Source organism: Phragmites australis, chromosome 12 (genome assembly GCF_958298935.1).
Source record: "Phragmites australis chromosome 12, lpPhrAust1.1, whole genome shotgun sequence".
In the NCBI taxonomy this organism is placed as follows: Eukaryota; Viridiplantae; Streptophyta; class Magnoliopsida; order Poales; family Poaceae; genus Phragmites; species Phragmites australis.
The window spans coordinates 23,345,112-23,363,220 of record NC_084932.1 but is presented as its reverse complement, the minus strand read 5'-3'; the positions used below and the strand labels follow the sequence as shown (position 1 = coordinate 23,363,220).

Below are 18,109 nucleotides of genomic sequence, written 5' to 3'. Positions count from 1 at the left end.
GTAAGTCGGACGTTGAGACTAGACCTGAACTCGGTGAAGAGAGACGACGGAAGACCTTTGGTGAAGATATCCACATACTGTGAGGAAGTAGGTACATGTAGCACACGTACAGCACCGGTGGCCACTTGTTCGCGGACGAAGTGAAGATCAATCTCAACATGCTTGGTGCGTTGATGTTGCGCATGATTCGTTGAGAGATACACCGCACTAACATTGTCACGGTAGACGATGGTGGCACACTGAAGAGGACAGTGAAGCTCTAGAAGAAACTGTCGTAGCCAAGTGGTCTCAGCAACAACGTTGGCAACCGCTCGATACTCGGCATCAGCGCTAGAATGGGACACAATATGTTGGCGCTTAGACCATATCCTAAAATGGAGCGACAAGTGTTCGGAAAGCCAACCCAGTTAGCATCGGAGTACGCAGCAAGGGATGTAGTGTCAGAGCGATGAAGCTGCAAACCATGGTCCAGAGTACCTCGAAGGTAGCGCAGGATGCGCTTGATTAAGGCAAATTGGGGCTCCTGAGGATCATGCATATGAAACAAACCTGCTTTACGGCATAAGTGACATCTGGTCGAGTGAAAGTGAGATACTATAATGCACCAGCAAGACCTTGGCAATGTGTAGGATCAGATACGGGCACACCATCAGAAGCTGATACATTGGAGCTGGTGTCAATAGGTGTTGTGCACGGCTTGCAATCAGACATACCAGCACGTTCAATGACATCAAAGATGTACTGGTGCTGTGATAAGAGCAAGCTATCACCATGGCGAGACACAGAAACTCCAAGGAAGTGATGTAATGGTCCTAGGTCCTTCATAGAAAACTCCTGCTTCAAGGCAAATATGACATGTCAAAGCAAAGGCACTGATGAGGCCATCAAAATTATGCCATCAACATATAGTAACAAGTAAGCCATGTCACTACCCTAGTGGTATCAGACTTAGCACCCGTGAAACCAAGAGATAATAAATGGGAGGCAAATTGGATGTACCATGCACACAAGGAGCCTATTTGAGACCATAGAGAGACTTGTTCAGGCGATATACATGATTGAGCTGAGCAGTGTCAACAAACCTAAACGGTTGAACACAATACACAGTCTTAGATAGAGTGCCATGGAGGGAAGCATTGTTCACATCAAGCTGATGAACGGGCTAGTCCCGGGAGAGAGCAACTGTGAGAACTGTCCTGATGGTCGCAGTTTTAACAACTGGAATGAACGTTTCTCCAAAATCAATGCCAGGGCATTGAGTGAATCCCCTAAGAACCTAGAGTGCCTTGTACTGAGCAAGAGAACCATCTGGATGGAGCTTATCGTTGAATACCCATTTTCTTGTAACAATATTGGCACCAGGAGGACATGGAACGAGGTCCCAAGTGTTATTGGCCTGCAATACAGAGAACTCTTCAATCATAGCACCACACCAATTAGGATCGGCGATAGTGCTATGATAAGTCTTGAGCAATGGTGAAATAGTTGCGGCCTGAAAGTTGAAGAACTGACGCAGCTGGCAAAATCCGGACTTGCCCCGAGTGACCATGGAGTGATCATTGGCCACATGATCAATCGGAATCGACACAGCTGGTACCGCCAGAAGCATCGGCTGCTTGTGCACCGCAAATGAGTGCACTGGAAGCGTCGACTGCTCAGGTGGCGTGGATGGCATTGTAGCTGCAGTGGGCACCCCCCCCCCAGGCCGTATGTAAGGACGAGCCAGCCACATCAGCGGGTGTAGAATTGCCAGCAATAGCCTGTGGCGAGCATCCCACAAGAGAGGCCAGACCAGCTCCACTGGCAATAGCCCATGGCGGGAGCCAATGGGGGTAGCAGAGCTGGTGTAGTGAGGAGCGCATTTCGTGAGAGAGTCCAGATTAGCTCCGCTGGCAACAACCTGTGGCGAGAGGCCAATGGGGGCAACGGGGCGAGCAGTGTCAGTGGTACCTACATGCAACCGGGTGCCAACAAGAAGCGGTGCATGGTTGAACTCTGAAACAAAATCAAAGTCATAGAATGAGGTGGAGCGATAGCCTCTGCGAAAGGAAAGGATGACTCATCAAAGGTAACATGACGAGAGATGATGATCCGATTAGTGGACAAGTCTAAACAACGGTAACCCTTGTGGTCATAAGGATAGCCGAGGAACACATAAAGGGAAGACTGTGGAGAGAGCTTGTGGGGGTTGGTCGCAAAGAGGTTGGGGTAGAATTTGCATTTGAAAACACAGAGATGTGAATAGTCAGGGTATACACCATAAAGGGCAAAGAATTGAGTGGAGAAGTCCAATGTTTTTGTGGGGTGGCGATTGAGCTTCAACCCAATAGCTAGTGGAAAGACTGGCCTGAAACAGAAGGGAACGGATGATGTTGTTGGTGTTGCGAATGATATTCTCGACCTGGCCATTTTGTGGAGAGGTTTGAGGGCATGACAAACGAATGGTGACGCCACGGGTGAGAAAGAAAGTTCGGGCGGTGGAGTTATCAAACTCGCACCCGTTATCGCACTAGATGCTCTTAATGGTGCAGACAAACTGAGTTGCTACGTAAGAGAAAAAGTTTGAAAGAGTGTGGAAGGTGTCGAATTTAAGGCAAAGAGGGAATTTCCACAAAAAATATGAGCAATCATTAAGAATAACAATATAATATTTGTATCCTAACACGCTGACAATGGGAGATGTCCAGAGATCACAATGTATCAAATCAAAATTCTTGGATGCATGAGAAGTGGAGGAAACAAAAGAAAGACGCACATGATGGCCAAGTTGGCAAGCATGACAGGGACTATCTGACGTGTCTTTATTACATGAAAAACCAAAGGATGAAGCTAGCTTAGAGAGAGCCTCATGACCGAGATGACCAAGGCGGTGATGCCAAAGTGCAGTAGATGTGCTAGTGACAGTGAGGGCGTGAGGCTAGGACACCGGCGCATAGAGAGGGCAGAGCTCCCCGGAACTATTGCACCTAACGATCACGTTCTTGGAGTTGAGGTCCTTCACAGAGAGACCATAAGGGTCAAATTCGATGGAACAATATTATCAGTAGTAAACTGCCTAACGAAAAATAGATATTTAATGATGTTGGGGGAAACATGAACATTATGAAGATGCAAGGGACCATGGGCGGTGGGAAAAGGCAACGACCCTATGGAGGTGACGGGGAGCAAAGACTTGTTGCCAACAATGATGTTAGACGGACAAGAAGAAGTGGGTGGATGGGAAACAAGAAGATTATCGAAATTTGCCATCATGTGAGAAGTGGCACCCGAATCCATATACCAGTATGTTGTCAGTGGAGGTTGGAGAGTCATCGTGTTGAACACGTTCGCCAACATGTTTTGATCCCATGACATCACCGATGGTGCGGGCGTCCACGTATGATGCAACCACTGAGGTGCTAGACTAGGGTACAGGGGTAGGCCCGAGACAATCGGTGTGCCGAATGCGCGCGGGTGGTATGATCGGCAATATGGGGGGTACACCGAACGGCGCGAGTGCACTCGGCGTGTCGCCTACAACCAGCGCATGTGGGTAGGCGACGGGACGCTGCTGAAGTCCAAACTGAGCGGTGGTTGGGCGCTAGTGGGGATCCGCAAAACTGGGCCACACCTGAAATGTCTTAATCAATGGATTGTACATGGAGGGCCAGCCGTAGTTTGCCGAGGCACCATCGTTACAATGGCCATGATGACAATTGTGACCATTGCCGCATGGAGCGGGCATGCCAGTGGGCGCGCCACTAGTGTTTGAGCGACCCTGGGGGCCATTGCCAGGAGGAGGCACCGGACCACCGTGGCCAGCGCCAGGGCCCTGACATGCTCCACTGAAAGGATCGAATGGCCCAAGAGGGGGGGAGGTGAATTGGGCGCTAATTAAAACTTCTACTGCTTTCTAAAATAAATAACAACCTTAGCCTAGATAAAGAAGAATGCAACTACGTGATTTAAACTAGGACAAGGCAACTAGACGAGCAAGATAACTAAGAGGGAAAACGGTAAAAAGAAAGACTTGCAAGAACCAAGATACTCAAAGTAAAATACGGGAATGTAAATAGTTGGAGAAGAGAACACCAATTTTTTCCCGAGGTTTCGAGAAGTTGGCACTTCCCCCTAGTCCTCGTTGGAGCATCCACCAAGGATGTAGCTCCCCCTTGAGTCACCAAGACTCAAGTGCTCCCTCTTGATTGCCCCTTCTCCATCTTCGGATTGGCGGGTATCAAACCAAGTACATCATCTCTTCCCGAGGCTCCCACAAGTCCTCCAAGAGCTCACCGAGAATACCTTCGATCACCAAGACCGTCTAGGTGTTGCCAACCACCAAGAGTAACAAGCTTCAAGCTTCACTTGACAAAGACAAAGCCTAGACAACAGCTAGATGCACACTTGTTACTCTCCAAGCACTAAAGAAGTCCTTAATCTTCAACTAAGAACTTGAGATTAAACACAAGTGCTCTCTCTTGCTTCTAAATGACACACCAAGTGTCTGAGCTGCTACAGGGTCACAAGAGCACCTGAGAAGTCCAAATGAGCGGGTATTTATAGGCTAAGGATCAAGAATTAGCCGTTGCCTAACAACCCAGAATTTTTCTTAACGCCGGAAGTTCCGGTGTGAATAACTCACTTCACATCGGAATATCCGGTGCTAATACCCCTGACAAAATAGCCGTTAACTGTTCCATTAGCCGTTAAAGCTCCGGCGTTTAATCCGGACTTACGCTAGATCATCCGGCGCATGGAAACGGGCCAGATGATAGTTTGCAACCTCTCTGTATAAATTCATCCGGTGATTACTCTTTTCTACGCCAGACCATCCGGCGCATTGAAACCGGCCAGACGATAGTTTGCAACCTCTCTGTATAAATTCATCCGGCGTTTACTCTTCACAACGCCGGACCATCCGACGTGGACTTCAACAATTTTTTGACTCAGAACTCTTAGGAAATTTCTCCGGTGAGTATACTCTTCATACAGAGGATCATCCGGTGAGTTGAATTTTCGCTGAATTTATCTAATTCAAACAATCTTGAGTTCTAACTTCTTGGACACTGAACCAAAAGCTTGTATGACCAACCTAGGCCTAGAAATTCACAAGTGTGCATCAACTATGTCTAGACTCACCTAGGTCAAGCTACAACTCTTAACCCCCCTTTATAGTACGGTCAAAAGACTAAAAAGAAATAGAACCTATACTACTCTAAGTGTCCTTCATCTCCTTGTAACACTTACAACTAGAAGATCCTTAATCTTCTTGTACCGGTCCTTTGATCGTCCATATAAGCGCTTAAAGGGCCAAGAGTATCAAGGCATCATTGTTAACTAAGTTTTTCTTTTTCTTTGATACTGCTCAAGACGCATACGTTAGTCACAATGATACGGTTGTCATTAATCACCGAAACTCTTACCTCTTACCTAGGGGCCTAGATGCTACAATCTCCCCCTTTTTGGTGATTGATGACAACACATACTAGAAGTAAAGATGTGAAATTGAAGAGCACCCTACCAAACTATGCAATCATCGGCATATATCAATTAAGCAAGAGAAAATGTTAGAATAAATAAGAATTATGCGCGCATGAAAGTAAACACAATGTAATGACAAGCGAAACACATCCATATAGAGAACCAAATAACTTGTCATTACATCAAAAACCATAAGATCCAATAATCCGAACTAAAACTACCCAAAAACCTAAGCTCCCCCTGAATCAAAAACTCACTAGACTCTCCAGCTACTCTCTCTCTCTACCAACTCCCCCTATCACTAGACTCTCCCCCTTTGGCATCGAAGCACCAAAAAGAGGAAACTAGGACATGACTAAGCAGCCGGAGCTGGAGGAGACTGAGGATCTAACGCTGCCGAAGAAGGGGCCACGACGAACTGAGAGCCGTCGATCTCGGAGTCTGAGCTGGATGGACTGTGCCCCACAGTTGCTATCACCTCATCAATCTGATGCTTCACTGACTGAAGGGTAGCATCTAGCTCATCAAGTGCAGGCTCAGTGACTGGTGGAGGCACGACTGGCTGCTGCTGCTCAGGAACTGACGGCTGTGGAGTATCCTCGAAGCGCAGAGGACCAGTGGGTAGAGGTGAAGTCAATGACGGTAACACTGGCCTCTGAGATGTCCTGACAGGCTCTAAGAGAACTCCGGTGGCCAAAAGAGCGGACAGTGGAAAGCTAGACTCCGGAGTACTGAGCAGACTAGTGCTGCCACCAGGGAGGGGACTGGGGACTGGAGCTGGTGCTGGCAACTGCTTCCCTGGCTGCTGGAGCAAATATGAGAATAGCCGAGTGTTGGTCTCCCTGTCGGCCAACAGAGCCTGCTGCTGCTGCTGAAGGGCTGCAAGCATGGCCTGCTGCTGCTGCTGGAGAGACTGGATAATCAGTGTCTACTGCTCCTGCTGGCGAACAAAATCAGCCTGATACTTCAACTGCCTCTCCTCCTGGGCTGCCTGCTGCTGAATGATCATCTGCTGCTGCTGCACCATCATCTGCTGCTGCTACTGCATCATCTGTTGCTGCTGCATCTACTGCAGGAACTGAGAAAACTCTGAAGACGGGGCAGCAGGAGGTGGCACTGGGGGGGTCATCTCAGGTGCTGAAGGAAAAGAGGCTGAAGGCTGTGCACCCTGAGTAGACCCGCCTGCCTCGTGATCGTGACATCGTGGGAGAGGTGGTAAGAACTCCTGGTCCGCAAAGTCTGAGTCACTATTAGAGGCTATGTCGAGGAACGCCTGTGGTAACTCAGCCTCGGCCTCTGCAAGGGCCTCATCCTCAGTAGCCACTCTCTCTCTATCCTCAGGTGGGATCTGCTCCTGAGCGTGAGCCATTGCTCGCTGACCACGACGTCTGTCAGTAGGGGGAGCTGGAGCATACACCTTGAAAGATCGAGCAGACTCGTAAGTCTCAAAGAACTCTGGGGGTCTGGTGGTCTGAGCAAGCAGGAAAGATATGATATGAGCATATGGTTGCTGTCTGACCATCGTCATCCCATCGGCGATCACATTCTCGATCTCACACAGAATGAAGTCCACAATATCAAACGGTTGGTGAGTGAAGATGGATAGAATCAGCCACTGCTGAAGGCTGGTGATCGACTCTGCGTTCCCAATCCTCGGTAGCAAGCTATGCCTCAGAGCATTATGAATGACTCGCACCTCTGGGATCAGCATATCTGGCAGTCTCCGAGAACCGGAACGGCGGCCTGAACAGAGGTCGGATCTGGTCATCAGTCGGGAAAATCCCTCCAGTCAGACCACGGCGAGGAGCGCTGGCTCCTGGATAGACAATCTCATGCAAACTCCTGTTAGACTCCTGCAGCCTCAAAGCCTCGAGAATGTCGGTCCTGTACAACCTCTGAAACTCTCCCTGGAACATGAACTGCACAAAAGATCTGTCCTCTGCGATCCAGGCTGTAGCATAGAATACTCTCACCCAGTCCTCAACATAGTGGTCTACATCTGTCAACAAATCAGTAAGGCCTGGGATCGAATCAAAATGGCACCTCACATCTGCTCCCCCTGTGGCTATCCCCATATATCTCTAGTTGAGCGTCTTGTGAACGCTCAAACTGACCTTCAGCTTCTGATATGAAACATAGAAACTCTCCTGCAAAAAGGTATGGAATCTCGGGTCTGCTCCCTCTTCTCTCTCCTCAGGAAACCACTCGTCAATAGGTACAAATCGCAGCTTCTTGACCTTTGGTGACTTGTAAGAAGTCAAGTCACGCAAACGTCTCTCTACCTGTGGCTAAGGCTCCCCTGACTGCTGCTCCTCCTCGGGCTCAGGCTCCTGACGAGCCCTCTTCCGGCTGTCTGATTGGCCGGAAGGCGTCGAGCTCACTCCTCTAGCAGAATGAGAGCGGATAGATCGACGTACAGGGGTAGCAGTGTCTCTGATCTGAAACCCCTACCCCTGCTGCTGCCTATTGTAGGCATCCACTGCTGCATTCGCTCTCTCCCACTCCTTCTCAGATGGAGTCCTCTTAGCCTTCTGAACCATCTTGCCCTTGCCCTTGTCAGTGCGCTCACGACCCATCTGAATAGATGAAAGATAATGCCGAGATGAGCGAACGCATTGAGTTTATGAGATTTTCAAGAAAAGAACCCTAAACGAACCCTAAGCATGTAAAATATGGGAAAATAAACGAACATGCTAGGATATGGATTATGATACAAGAGAATGGATCAATTTGGAGAGTATTTGAGCCTAATTTGAACAATTTGATGAAAAACAAGAAACTAAGGCAATATTGGATGATCTTTGACGAATTTAACAATTGAAGCTCAAAAATGATGAACATGTACTCAATTTATGATAATTGAAAGTCAATTGTCACAAATTTCAAGAATTTGACTCAGATTTGCATGAATTTGGATGAAATTTACTTGAATTTGCGTGGATTTGCATGAATTTGACCAAAATTAGCACAAATCGATGAACATGTACTCAATGCATGGCAATGAGTGGGAATTCAAGCTAATGAAACAAAGTTTGCCTTAGTTTGGATCAAAATTTGAAAGAAATTAGAATGAATTTTGTTGAATTTGATCTAGGGTTTGGCATTTGTTTGAAATTTGAGTTGAAATTGTTGCTCACCACTCCTTAATGGGTGTAGAGGCCGGCGGTGAGGGAGGAGTGTGAGGGAGACCGGCCAGCGACGGTGGATTGCGGCGGCGCAGAGGGGAGTAGCCGGCGCAGAGGAAGAAGGCTGCGTCAGGGACTCGGGCTGCAGTGGAGAGAGAGAGAGAGAGAGAGAGGGCGGCGCGGCGACGGCGGCGCTCAGGGCGGCGGTGCTTATGAGCGGGTATTTATAGGCTAAGGATCAAGAATTAGCTGTTGCCTAACAACCCAGAATTTTTCTTAACGCCGGAAGTTCCGGTGTGAATAACTCACTTCACATTGGAATATCCAGTGCTAATACCCCTGAAAAAATAGCCGTTAATTGTTCCATTAGCCGTTAAAGCTCCGGCGTTTAATCCGGACTTACGCCGGATCATCCGGCGCATGGAAACGGGCCAGATGATAGTTTGCAACCTCTCTGTATAAATTCATCCGGTGATTACTCTTTTCTACGCCGGACCATCCGGCGCATTGAAACCGGCCAGACGATAGTTTGCAACCTCTCTGTATAAATTCATCCGGCGTTTACTCTTCACAACGCCGGACCATCTGGCGTGGACTTCAACAATTTTTCGACTCAGAACTCTTAGGAAATTGCTCCAGTGAGTATACTCTTCATATAGAGGATCATCCGGTGAGTTGAATTTTCGCTGAATTTATCTAATTCAAACAATCTTGAGTTCTAACTTCTTGGGCACTGAACCAAAAGCTTGTATGACCAACCTAGGTCTAGAAATTCACAAGTGTGCGTCAACTATGTCTAGACTCACCTAGGTCAAGCTACAACTCTTAACCCCCCCTTTATAGTACGGTCAAAAGACTAAAAAGAAATAGAACCTATACTACTCTAAGTGTCCTTCATCTCCTTGTGACACTTAGAACTAGAAGATCCTTAATCTTCTTGTACCGGTCCTTTGATCGTCCATATAAGCGCTTAAAGGGCCAAGAGTATCAAGGCATCATTGTTAACTAAGTTTTTCTTTTTCTTTGATACTGCTCAAGATGCATACGTTAGTCACAATGATACGGTTGTCATTAATCACCGAAACTCTTACCTCTTACCTAGGGGCCTAGATGCTACAGCCACTACCGCCGGTAGAGGGGGCACCTGGGGCAGAGGGAACAGTGGCAACGAGGATGGTCGAAGAAGGGCCTGGCTTGGACGCCATGATGAGTTCCTCTAGCAGCAGATCGAAGCGAACGTCGATGTAGGATGGAAATGGCTTTTGGCGCTTGAGGAGGGCGACCATATAGGCAAACTTGTCATTGAGGCCGCGAAGAATGAACAAGATGAGCATACGGTCTTGAATCAGCTCGTCGATATCACCCAATGCATCTGCCATTCCTTTAAGCTTGTGGCAATAATCTGAAATTGACAAATCACCTTGGACGAATGTACGAAATTGAGCATCGAGGTGGAGAGCACGTGTCTCCTTGTTGCCGATGAATTGATCTTCAAGGTCCATCTAGACAGTGCGGGCGATGGAGACGGGTGTCATAATGACCTCAAGCAACTCGGTGGATATGGTGCCGTAGAGCTATGACCGCATGGTGCAACCCATCTGATGCCAATGGACATCATTGGTGTCAACCTCAGCGTCGGCGAGGACGTGATCGGAGAGATCGTATCGGGTGAGTGTGTTGAGGAAGAGGCCGCACCACTTGCTGTAGTTTGGGGATGCAAGGTTGAGAACGATGGGAACGAGTGCCTTGATGTTGAGGACGTCGACGGCCTGCACGTGGATCACGGCAGTCGCGGCCTAGGCCTATGCCACGACATAGGTTCAGTGTGCCTTCTCCTCTTGGCGAGCACGTTCAGCAGCCTGGCATAGACGCTCAGCCTAGGCGGCGTTGATCATGGTGTCAGCCATGGGAGCAGGTAGTGATGGCCGGCGGCATGGGAATAGGTGGCGGCGCACTAGAGTTGGAGGGAGGGCAGAAGAAGGATCGTAGGAGTGAACTAGTCTCGTGATACCATGATAGCGAAAGTAATCGCAATACAATCGACGGTGCAATGCACGTATAGATATAGCCAGACTTCATGCAAATCAATTACACGGTTTATGAAATAGCACCACTGAGATTTGCATGAGAGAGGCGGCATGCATTTAGGCACTAAACAAGGGAAGAATCAAGCGCTAAACAAGGGAGGAATGTCAACCAATTGGGAAACCAATCAAAAGATCTTAACTAGATAGAATATCATCTAACAAACCAAAACATTCCTTTTGCACATAAAAATATGTGGAAACTCAAACTACCCCTAAAAATCAAGATATTTATATGGTTCCTTCGTAAGGGATTAATCTTAACTAAGGATAATCTAACAAAGAAAAATTAGAAGGGCAACGAGAAATGTTATTTTTGTCATTGCAATAAGAATATTCAACATATATTCTTTGAATGCCACTATGCTAGATCTATTTGGCGATTATTCCAAATAACAGCAAGTTTAAGTCCACCTAATAGCATTTCTCATATGTTAAAGAAACTATCTTGATTGGGGTTGCAACGCTATGTTAGTTTTTATAGCTTTGTCGGAATGATATTGTTTTTGATAGAGCAAACAACCGTACTTTTTTACAGGATTTTTTCAGAGGCGTATATTTGCTATACTTTTGGACGCTGCAGCATGAAGAGGAATAGATGGAGGCCCGTGCGGCATGTCACTGGTTGGAGGTCATTACTATAGAACTATGTTGGTTGCAGCGCTACGTTGGTTTTTACGACTTTGTCAGAATGATATTGTTTATTACAAAGCAAAGTACCATATTTTTTTATATGATATTTTTAGAGGCACATATTGGCTACGGTTTTGAACACTGCTGTAGCATGAAGAGGAAATGATGAGGTCTTTACAGCATGTCACTCATTGAAGGTCATTACTATGGAGCTATTCGTGACGCAGGGATGGAAATTTCAATTTAATACTAAGCTATGTCGTACTTAGATTACCCCAATCATATTTTCTTCATTTCATTCCCTTTCTGATTCCTTTCTCTATTTTTATTCTCTTTATTTCCTCTCAGCTTCAACAGCTTCCTTTCGAGGGAAATCGCGAAGAGAACGGAGAGAGAATCCCGTCCTGAAAGGAATGACCCTGGGAATCCTATCGTGAAGAGAATCGTGAAGGGAAACCATTGGAACGCTGAAGGGAACGGAAATCCCTTCACGACGGAAATCTCCCCCGCGAAGGGAAGCTGTTGGGTTCGGTCTTAAAACTATTGTCAACCATTTCCTAGTTTGTTTCTCCATTTCCTTTATTATGTCAGCTCATTGCTGAATAAATGTAATAAGAACCAGGCTGCGTATATCACCACGACGTACGTAGAGACTGGAAACAATTTTCATTATAAAAAAAAGCTCAATTTGAGCCCGGCTGCAACGTGAGAGTTTTGTGCTCCATTGAACCTCTGAAGCTGGGCTTCACGGTGACAGGAATCGGGCTGGACGATGCAAACGGACTGGGTCGCGTGGCCAGGAGCTCTGGATTTCGCATACGAAGGAGGTTGGCACCCCGGACGGGCGTGGTGCTCGACGGCATGATCTGGCGACGGACTTGCTCTCGGTGACTCGGTGCCCGAAGTGAACTCTTCTTGCATCACCAATTAGCATTGGCTTTCCTCGTTTTGGTCTGCACGACCATGTCCATGATACCGATCGGCCGGCAAAACAAGCGAGCCACCAACAGGGCAGCGACGGCGAGCACCAGCAGCGAGGGAAGGACGCGCACGTACAATAACACAGCGCCGGTCGGGGGGCAGCGCACGCGGGGACGACGACGCTGAAGCCCGAAGCGGTAACCGCGGGGCAGGTGGCAACTGCGAGGCAGGGAGAAGCAAGAGATCCTAATTGCACGTGACGTTGTCACTGACAAATGGATCGACTTTGTGACATATGAGCTAACTGAATTCGATCCACGTGTCAGTGGTGACTTCATGCATGTAGTTACGTCGGAGGAAGCCCTAAAGATGGTAACGTACCCATGTGTCCGTGGGTAAGAAATTTGATATGTGCGGGTTTAGGTTTCAATGTTTGTCCATAGGTATAGGTATAGATTTGATCCTAAATTTGATAGGTAGAAGGTCATGGGTAAAAAAAAAAGTATACATGTGTTTTGGATCTATAAACTCACTCTAATTATTTTACACGTAGATCTAAAATGTCACTAGGTATATAAATTATGAGCTTAAGTATATAAATACGTCTAGCTACCTATAAACCTGTGGGTATAAGATGTCCGTGGGTGATGAACATGGATAACATTTTTTATCTGTGATGGATAAAGTATATGTATAAATTTAGTATAAACTCATAGGTACATATCTGAGTAGCCTCTACCCGTAGGCATTTTACCTGTTGGCATCTTTGCAGGAACCCGGCTCTGGGACCAAGCGGGAGCCGAGCGAGTGCGGACAGTAGAAGCGTTCCCGGCAGCAGGCCCAGTGGAGGTCAGCCGGCCCAGTAAGGAAACGAAGCACGTAGCAACAAGCCGGCCCATGTGATTATCACGAACAATTGCGACAGCATAACATATCCACGTCTTCGATCCCCACAGAGCTTATCGAGTCCCTTCACGTATTCTGGACACTGACGTGTGGGACCTACATTAAAATTTTGGAAAAACTGTGTCCAAGGGCTACAAGATCACAAGGGCGTCTTCACCGTCCTGGGTCATGGACTGGACTGGACTGGACTAGGGCTTGTATGATTTGTTGCCACCGTTTGTCACATATTTGACATGCAAGTTTATCCACATGTGGCAAGCGTTTGGTTTAATGCCATACTCTAAAGTTTCGCTAGAAGTATCTCACTATTCATAATTTAAGATTAGCTTAAAATCTTTTAGAGTGCATGAATTGATTTTTCTTTTTTGCAATTATAAGATGGCACACACTATTACTCATATACATCACACTTAAACATCCACGAGTATATCTTTATCACACACCTATAAATAATATTGCTAAATGCATTTGAGTGTATGAAAATCATAGGCAGAACCCTGATACCGAATCGATTCGATTCTCGGGGAAGATAATTACGCAATTCCAAAGGAAGCCAGCCAGCCAGCCGGTGGTCTAGCGCTGTGATCAGTTGGCGCCTTCCGGAGCTCACCTCACAGCACGCCAAGTGGCGAGGGCGTCCAGAGGAAAGGGATAGCGAGCGAAGGGTCACCATGAACGCCACGCAGCTTCCACACTGCCAGTCCCCCCAGCTCAGCTTCAACACCTCTTTCGCACCGAGAGGAAAAAGGAGAAAAAGCAACGCTTGCAAGCTTGCCGCCACCAATCACTTCTCCCTCCCTCTTATCTCCTCACCTTCCCCCTCTGTTATCGCTCTGCTTCTCTGCTTGCCGTGTACTCGTCCGGTTCCTGCACGAGTCAGACGCAGAAGTTGCAGCCTGCAGCGATGGCCCTGCAGGCCCCGACGTCGTCTCTGCTGCGCGCGCCGGCGACGCCGTCGTCGGACCGGTCCGCGCGGCTCCGGTCGTCGTTCTGCGCGCCGTGGTCGGTGCGGCTGCCGGCGCCGTCGCCGTCGCGCCTTCGGCTTGCCACGGCCGCCACGGCGGCGCGGATCACGATGCGCGTCGCGTCCAAGCAGTCCTACATCTGCCGTGACTGCGGGTGAGTTGCTCGCTTTGCTTTTGGTGCTCCTCACTTCTCAGTGGTGTACTCTGTAATTCAGCTGAGCATGAAGCTCAGGTTTGTCTGAACTGTGATGTTGTGTTCGTGCCCTGTGTTTGCCTCTGTGCTGCAGCTACATCTACAGCGACAGGACGCCGTTTGAGAAGCAGCCTGACAAATACTTCTGCCCCGGTGAGAACAAACTCTCTCAAGTCCTGTCGCGATTCTTCTTCTCCTTTTCTTTTTAATCCTTTTTTTCACTTGATCAAGAATAAATGGATGATTTGAGATTAAAAAGATTGACCATTTGATTACGATACCGTTCATATCAATGAAATGTGAGACCATCTGTGAGACCATTTGAGTCAATGACCATAGGCCAAATAAACGAAGCTATTTTTAGCGGGGGCAAAAAATCAATTGGCTCGATCAATGCCACAAGCTAGAACTCCTGTCAATCCATGATTCAATGGCAACAAGTTAACAAGGAACATACAAATGGAGTAGGATTGTAGGAACAGAAACTTGAAGCACAATGCAATGTTTGTGCAGCTATAACTAACAAGTATCTGTGGAAGAACTACATAACTTTTGCCGTGAGTGAGCCTGTGACTTGGTGTCTCATGTAGCCAGGTGCCACATTATTATTGTTCACCTTTCCTTTTCCCTTCTTGAAGATTAGGCCACGAAATGTGGCATTCACTTTTGTATCGTTTGATTGATGATGCGCACTCTAAGGAATTTGAAAAACAATAACATGTAAAATATAGAGCATTTTTTTTATATAAAAGCATTAACCTTTAATGTAAGCCTAGCATTGTTCTTAATTATTTGTCTCTAAAAACAATGCATGTAAGTATCTATGACTGCCCACATGAAAAAAGATACTCCTTTCCAATGGCTGAACAATTATATTGCTCTCCATTGATGATCCAGTTTGCGGAGCTCCGAAGAGAAGGTTCAGGGCGTACCAGCCGGCGGTGTCCAAGAATGCAAACGCCACCGACGTCCGGAAGGCGAGGAAGGAGCAGCTGAAGAAGGACGAAGCCATCGGGTAATTAACCAAAATTCAGACACACAAAAGGATGTCGAAGAAAAACACATTGAAATAAATTTAACTTTTTTCGCACTGTTGTTAATTCGTTAGTGTAGGAGTTAAATAATCAACTAACACGAAGTAAAATTGCCTAATTACTTATTTTGCAGGCAAGCCTTGCCGATCGCCATCGTCGTCGGGATCATTGCCCTGGCCGGCCTGTATTTCTACCTGAACAATTCCTACAATTAGATGAAGGAATACAAGAGAGGATGATCAATCGGTGGAGGGGGACAGTAATCGTTTAAGTTTTGCCGGTGTTTTTGTCGTTGCAAATGTGGTGCAATGTTGCATACTACTAGAGCTCCAAGATACATTACTGAAAATTTAAACGTGTGAACTGTCAACTGCAAGAGATAAATCATATGTGAGCTCAACAAACCGCACTGTCTCGGCAAGCTTTCCACGGTGTACCTGGTTCAAAAGTTTTCTCTCTTCAGCTGTACGCTGTGTCAAACGAGTGTCTAATGCTATTTCACAATGAAAAGCAAACAGGAAAAAAACAGCTGTATTGTCCGGACACCCGAGTCTTAAAAGTTTTTGCTAAATCAGCACTCTCCAAATTTTTTTGCAAAGTTGGACACTCGAATCGGAGTCACATTCTGACACCCATGTCTGTGACTTAGGTGACACTGGCTTTGACCAATCCATATTTATGGATGCATGTAAATGCCAATATATGTATTTGGATCCAGTAATCATTCATGGTCACTTTCCAATTAAAATGTGTTAGTGTATGTTGGGAAATGGACAACAAACAAAGCAATCAATTCACCCCTCGTCTTGTGACGTGTAGGAAGCTAGGACAGATGCAACAAATAAGTTGCAATGCAATTATCTACAAATATATACAACTGGTACATGAATTTACTAGGAAAAAAAAGCTCCTAAGCTCAAGATGAAAAAACTTTTTAGGTCCTATTTATTTAAACTTATACTAATAGAAGCTAAAAGAACAAACAAACATACGGCATCTCAAAAGCCACCTCTCCTCTATACTACCATAAGTTAGAAGGCACAACCAGGCCATGGGATCTTGTCAGGCTTTTGTGGGATGAAGAAATGAGAAGAGGCCTCGACTTCAAAGAAATTACGCACCTCTGTCATCCGATAAATAAGTTGGCTTCTCCTGTTCGCATCAATCCTCATCCATTCCAGCGTTCTCTCCTGGCTGGCTCGTTCCCCAGTCTTGTCCCTAGTCTTGTTGTATTCTACTCTTCCACATGTGCTAGACATGGAAGCCAGTTCTGTCGAGCCAGAGTCTATTGTGGACAGACGGCTGGTGAAGAAAGGAGGGCATGCAGCGCCGTAGGTGCTCATGAAATGGACAAATTTGCCGATTGAATCTTCCACTTGAGAGGATTTGTATGCTGTGATGGAAAGGTTTCCTCGCTCTGTTGCTTGGGGACAAGCATCCTCTGCAAGGGGGCCGGGGGGGGACAACCGAGTGACGGTGAACAGTAGATTCAGACACGCTGAAGCGGGCAAGTAACAGACCGGGAAATCGGTTGGTGAGTTGGCGTTAGCCGGATGATGTGTGTGACTATCGTATCAGCCAGATTTGACGTCCCCATAGCCAACGGTGGTTGGATCCCACTTCTGAGACTTGGAGCCTCGACGGTACCCCTCGTCGGCGGCAACTATTTGGTGATTAGGGATCCGTATCCTCTGATTTTGCTCAAGCAAAATCAGTGATGCTACAGTAACGTAACTTTGGTCAGCTCTCGGCTGTTAGATCGCGAGCGGATGGACAGGGCTGAGCGCTGCAGTACCCATGCTACAGTATTTCGCTATAGTTCCTATTCATGTAGCACTGGCTTGATGATGTTTGTGTGGAAAATGCCGTACAATTCCTATTCATATAGCAGTTCTGGTTCATGTTCTTCCTCATTAGCAAATCTACCATTCGAATGCACCTATGCTGTGTACAATTCATCTTGTGATTGTTTTGATGGGTTATTGTTTTCGCATTATGATGAAACAGAGAGCAAACCCAGTTATTGTTTGCTAATTTGCATGTGATGAAATGCAGTGCATGCACAGCTTGAATGTCAGCGGCTTGTCCAGGGAACAATTTTGCATGATGTAGCAATTTTACATCCAGTTTACCACAACTGTTTTTTTCTTTTCTTTTCCTATTTTGTATGAAATAATGATGCTTTTGTGCCAGTTAATGCTTCTCATAAATCGTAATAGTAGGGTAGTACCGTTGTGTCATTTTCTGCATTTCCATAGGTGCATTCATTGTAAAGCACACAAGTATATTTCTTTGAATGATAGACCCTTTGATAATTTACATTTTTAGTATAATTAGGGTCAATCAACTTCATATAAGGTCTAAATGTAGTAGTTACACATACACAAAGACCTCAAATGTCAATTATCTGTGGAAAAATAATAATAATAATAGTCATTAAAAAAGTTTTGTAAGGTAAAATATACATCAGAATAGTCAGGGGCATTACGCACATTGCACACTTAATTCAGCTCAAAAGCTATTAGCTAGATCATAAAAAAGCAAAGTTGTCAAACAGTCACAACATTTATAGAAACAACTTTTGGAAAAAATGGCATCTCCAAGACCTAAAGCGAGAAACAACTTTTAGAAAAGACTAAGTCCAAACAAACAAGCCTAAGCCTTTCTAGAAGCGATCTCAACCACTGATTTGCATAAATCAATATTTCACAAGCACTGAGCTTGCTAGTCCGTTGATGGGCTCCTTCATCAACCACCTTCACCTTGGGGCGGGGGGCCTTAGCCCACA

General features: G+C 46.4%; 1 protein-coding gene across 1 annotated transcript; it reads left to right on the top strand.

Annotated features, from left to right (window-relative positions):
- The first annotated feature begins 13,826 nt into the window (after window positions 1-13,826).
- LOC133887215 (uncharacterized) lies at window positions 13,827-15,725 on the top strand. The gene is made up of 4 exons (XM_062327165.1): window positions 13,827-14,248; window positions 14,382-14,440; window positions 15,185-15,302; window positions 15,455-15,725. Exons 1-4 carry the CDS (start codon window positions 14,034-14,036, stop codon window positions 15,534-15,536), a joined length of 474 nt encoding a protein of 157 aa, XP_062183149.1. The 5' UTR covers window positions 13,827-14,033; the 3' UTR covers window positions 15,537-15,725.
- The last annotated feature ends 2,384 nt before the right edge of the window (window positions 15,726-18,109 follow it).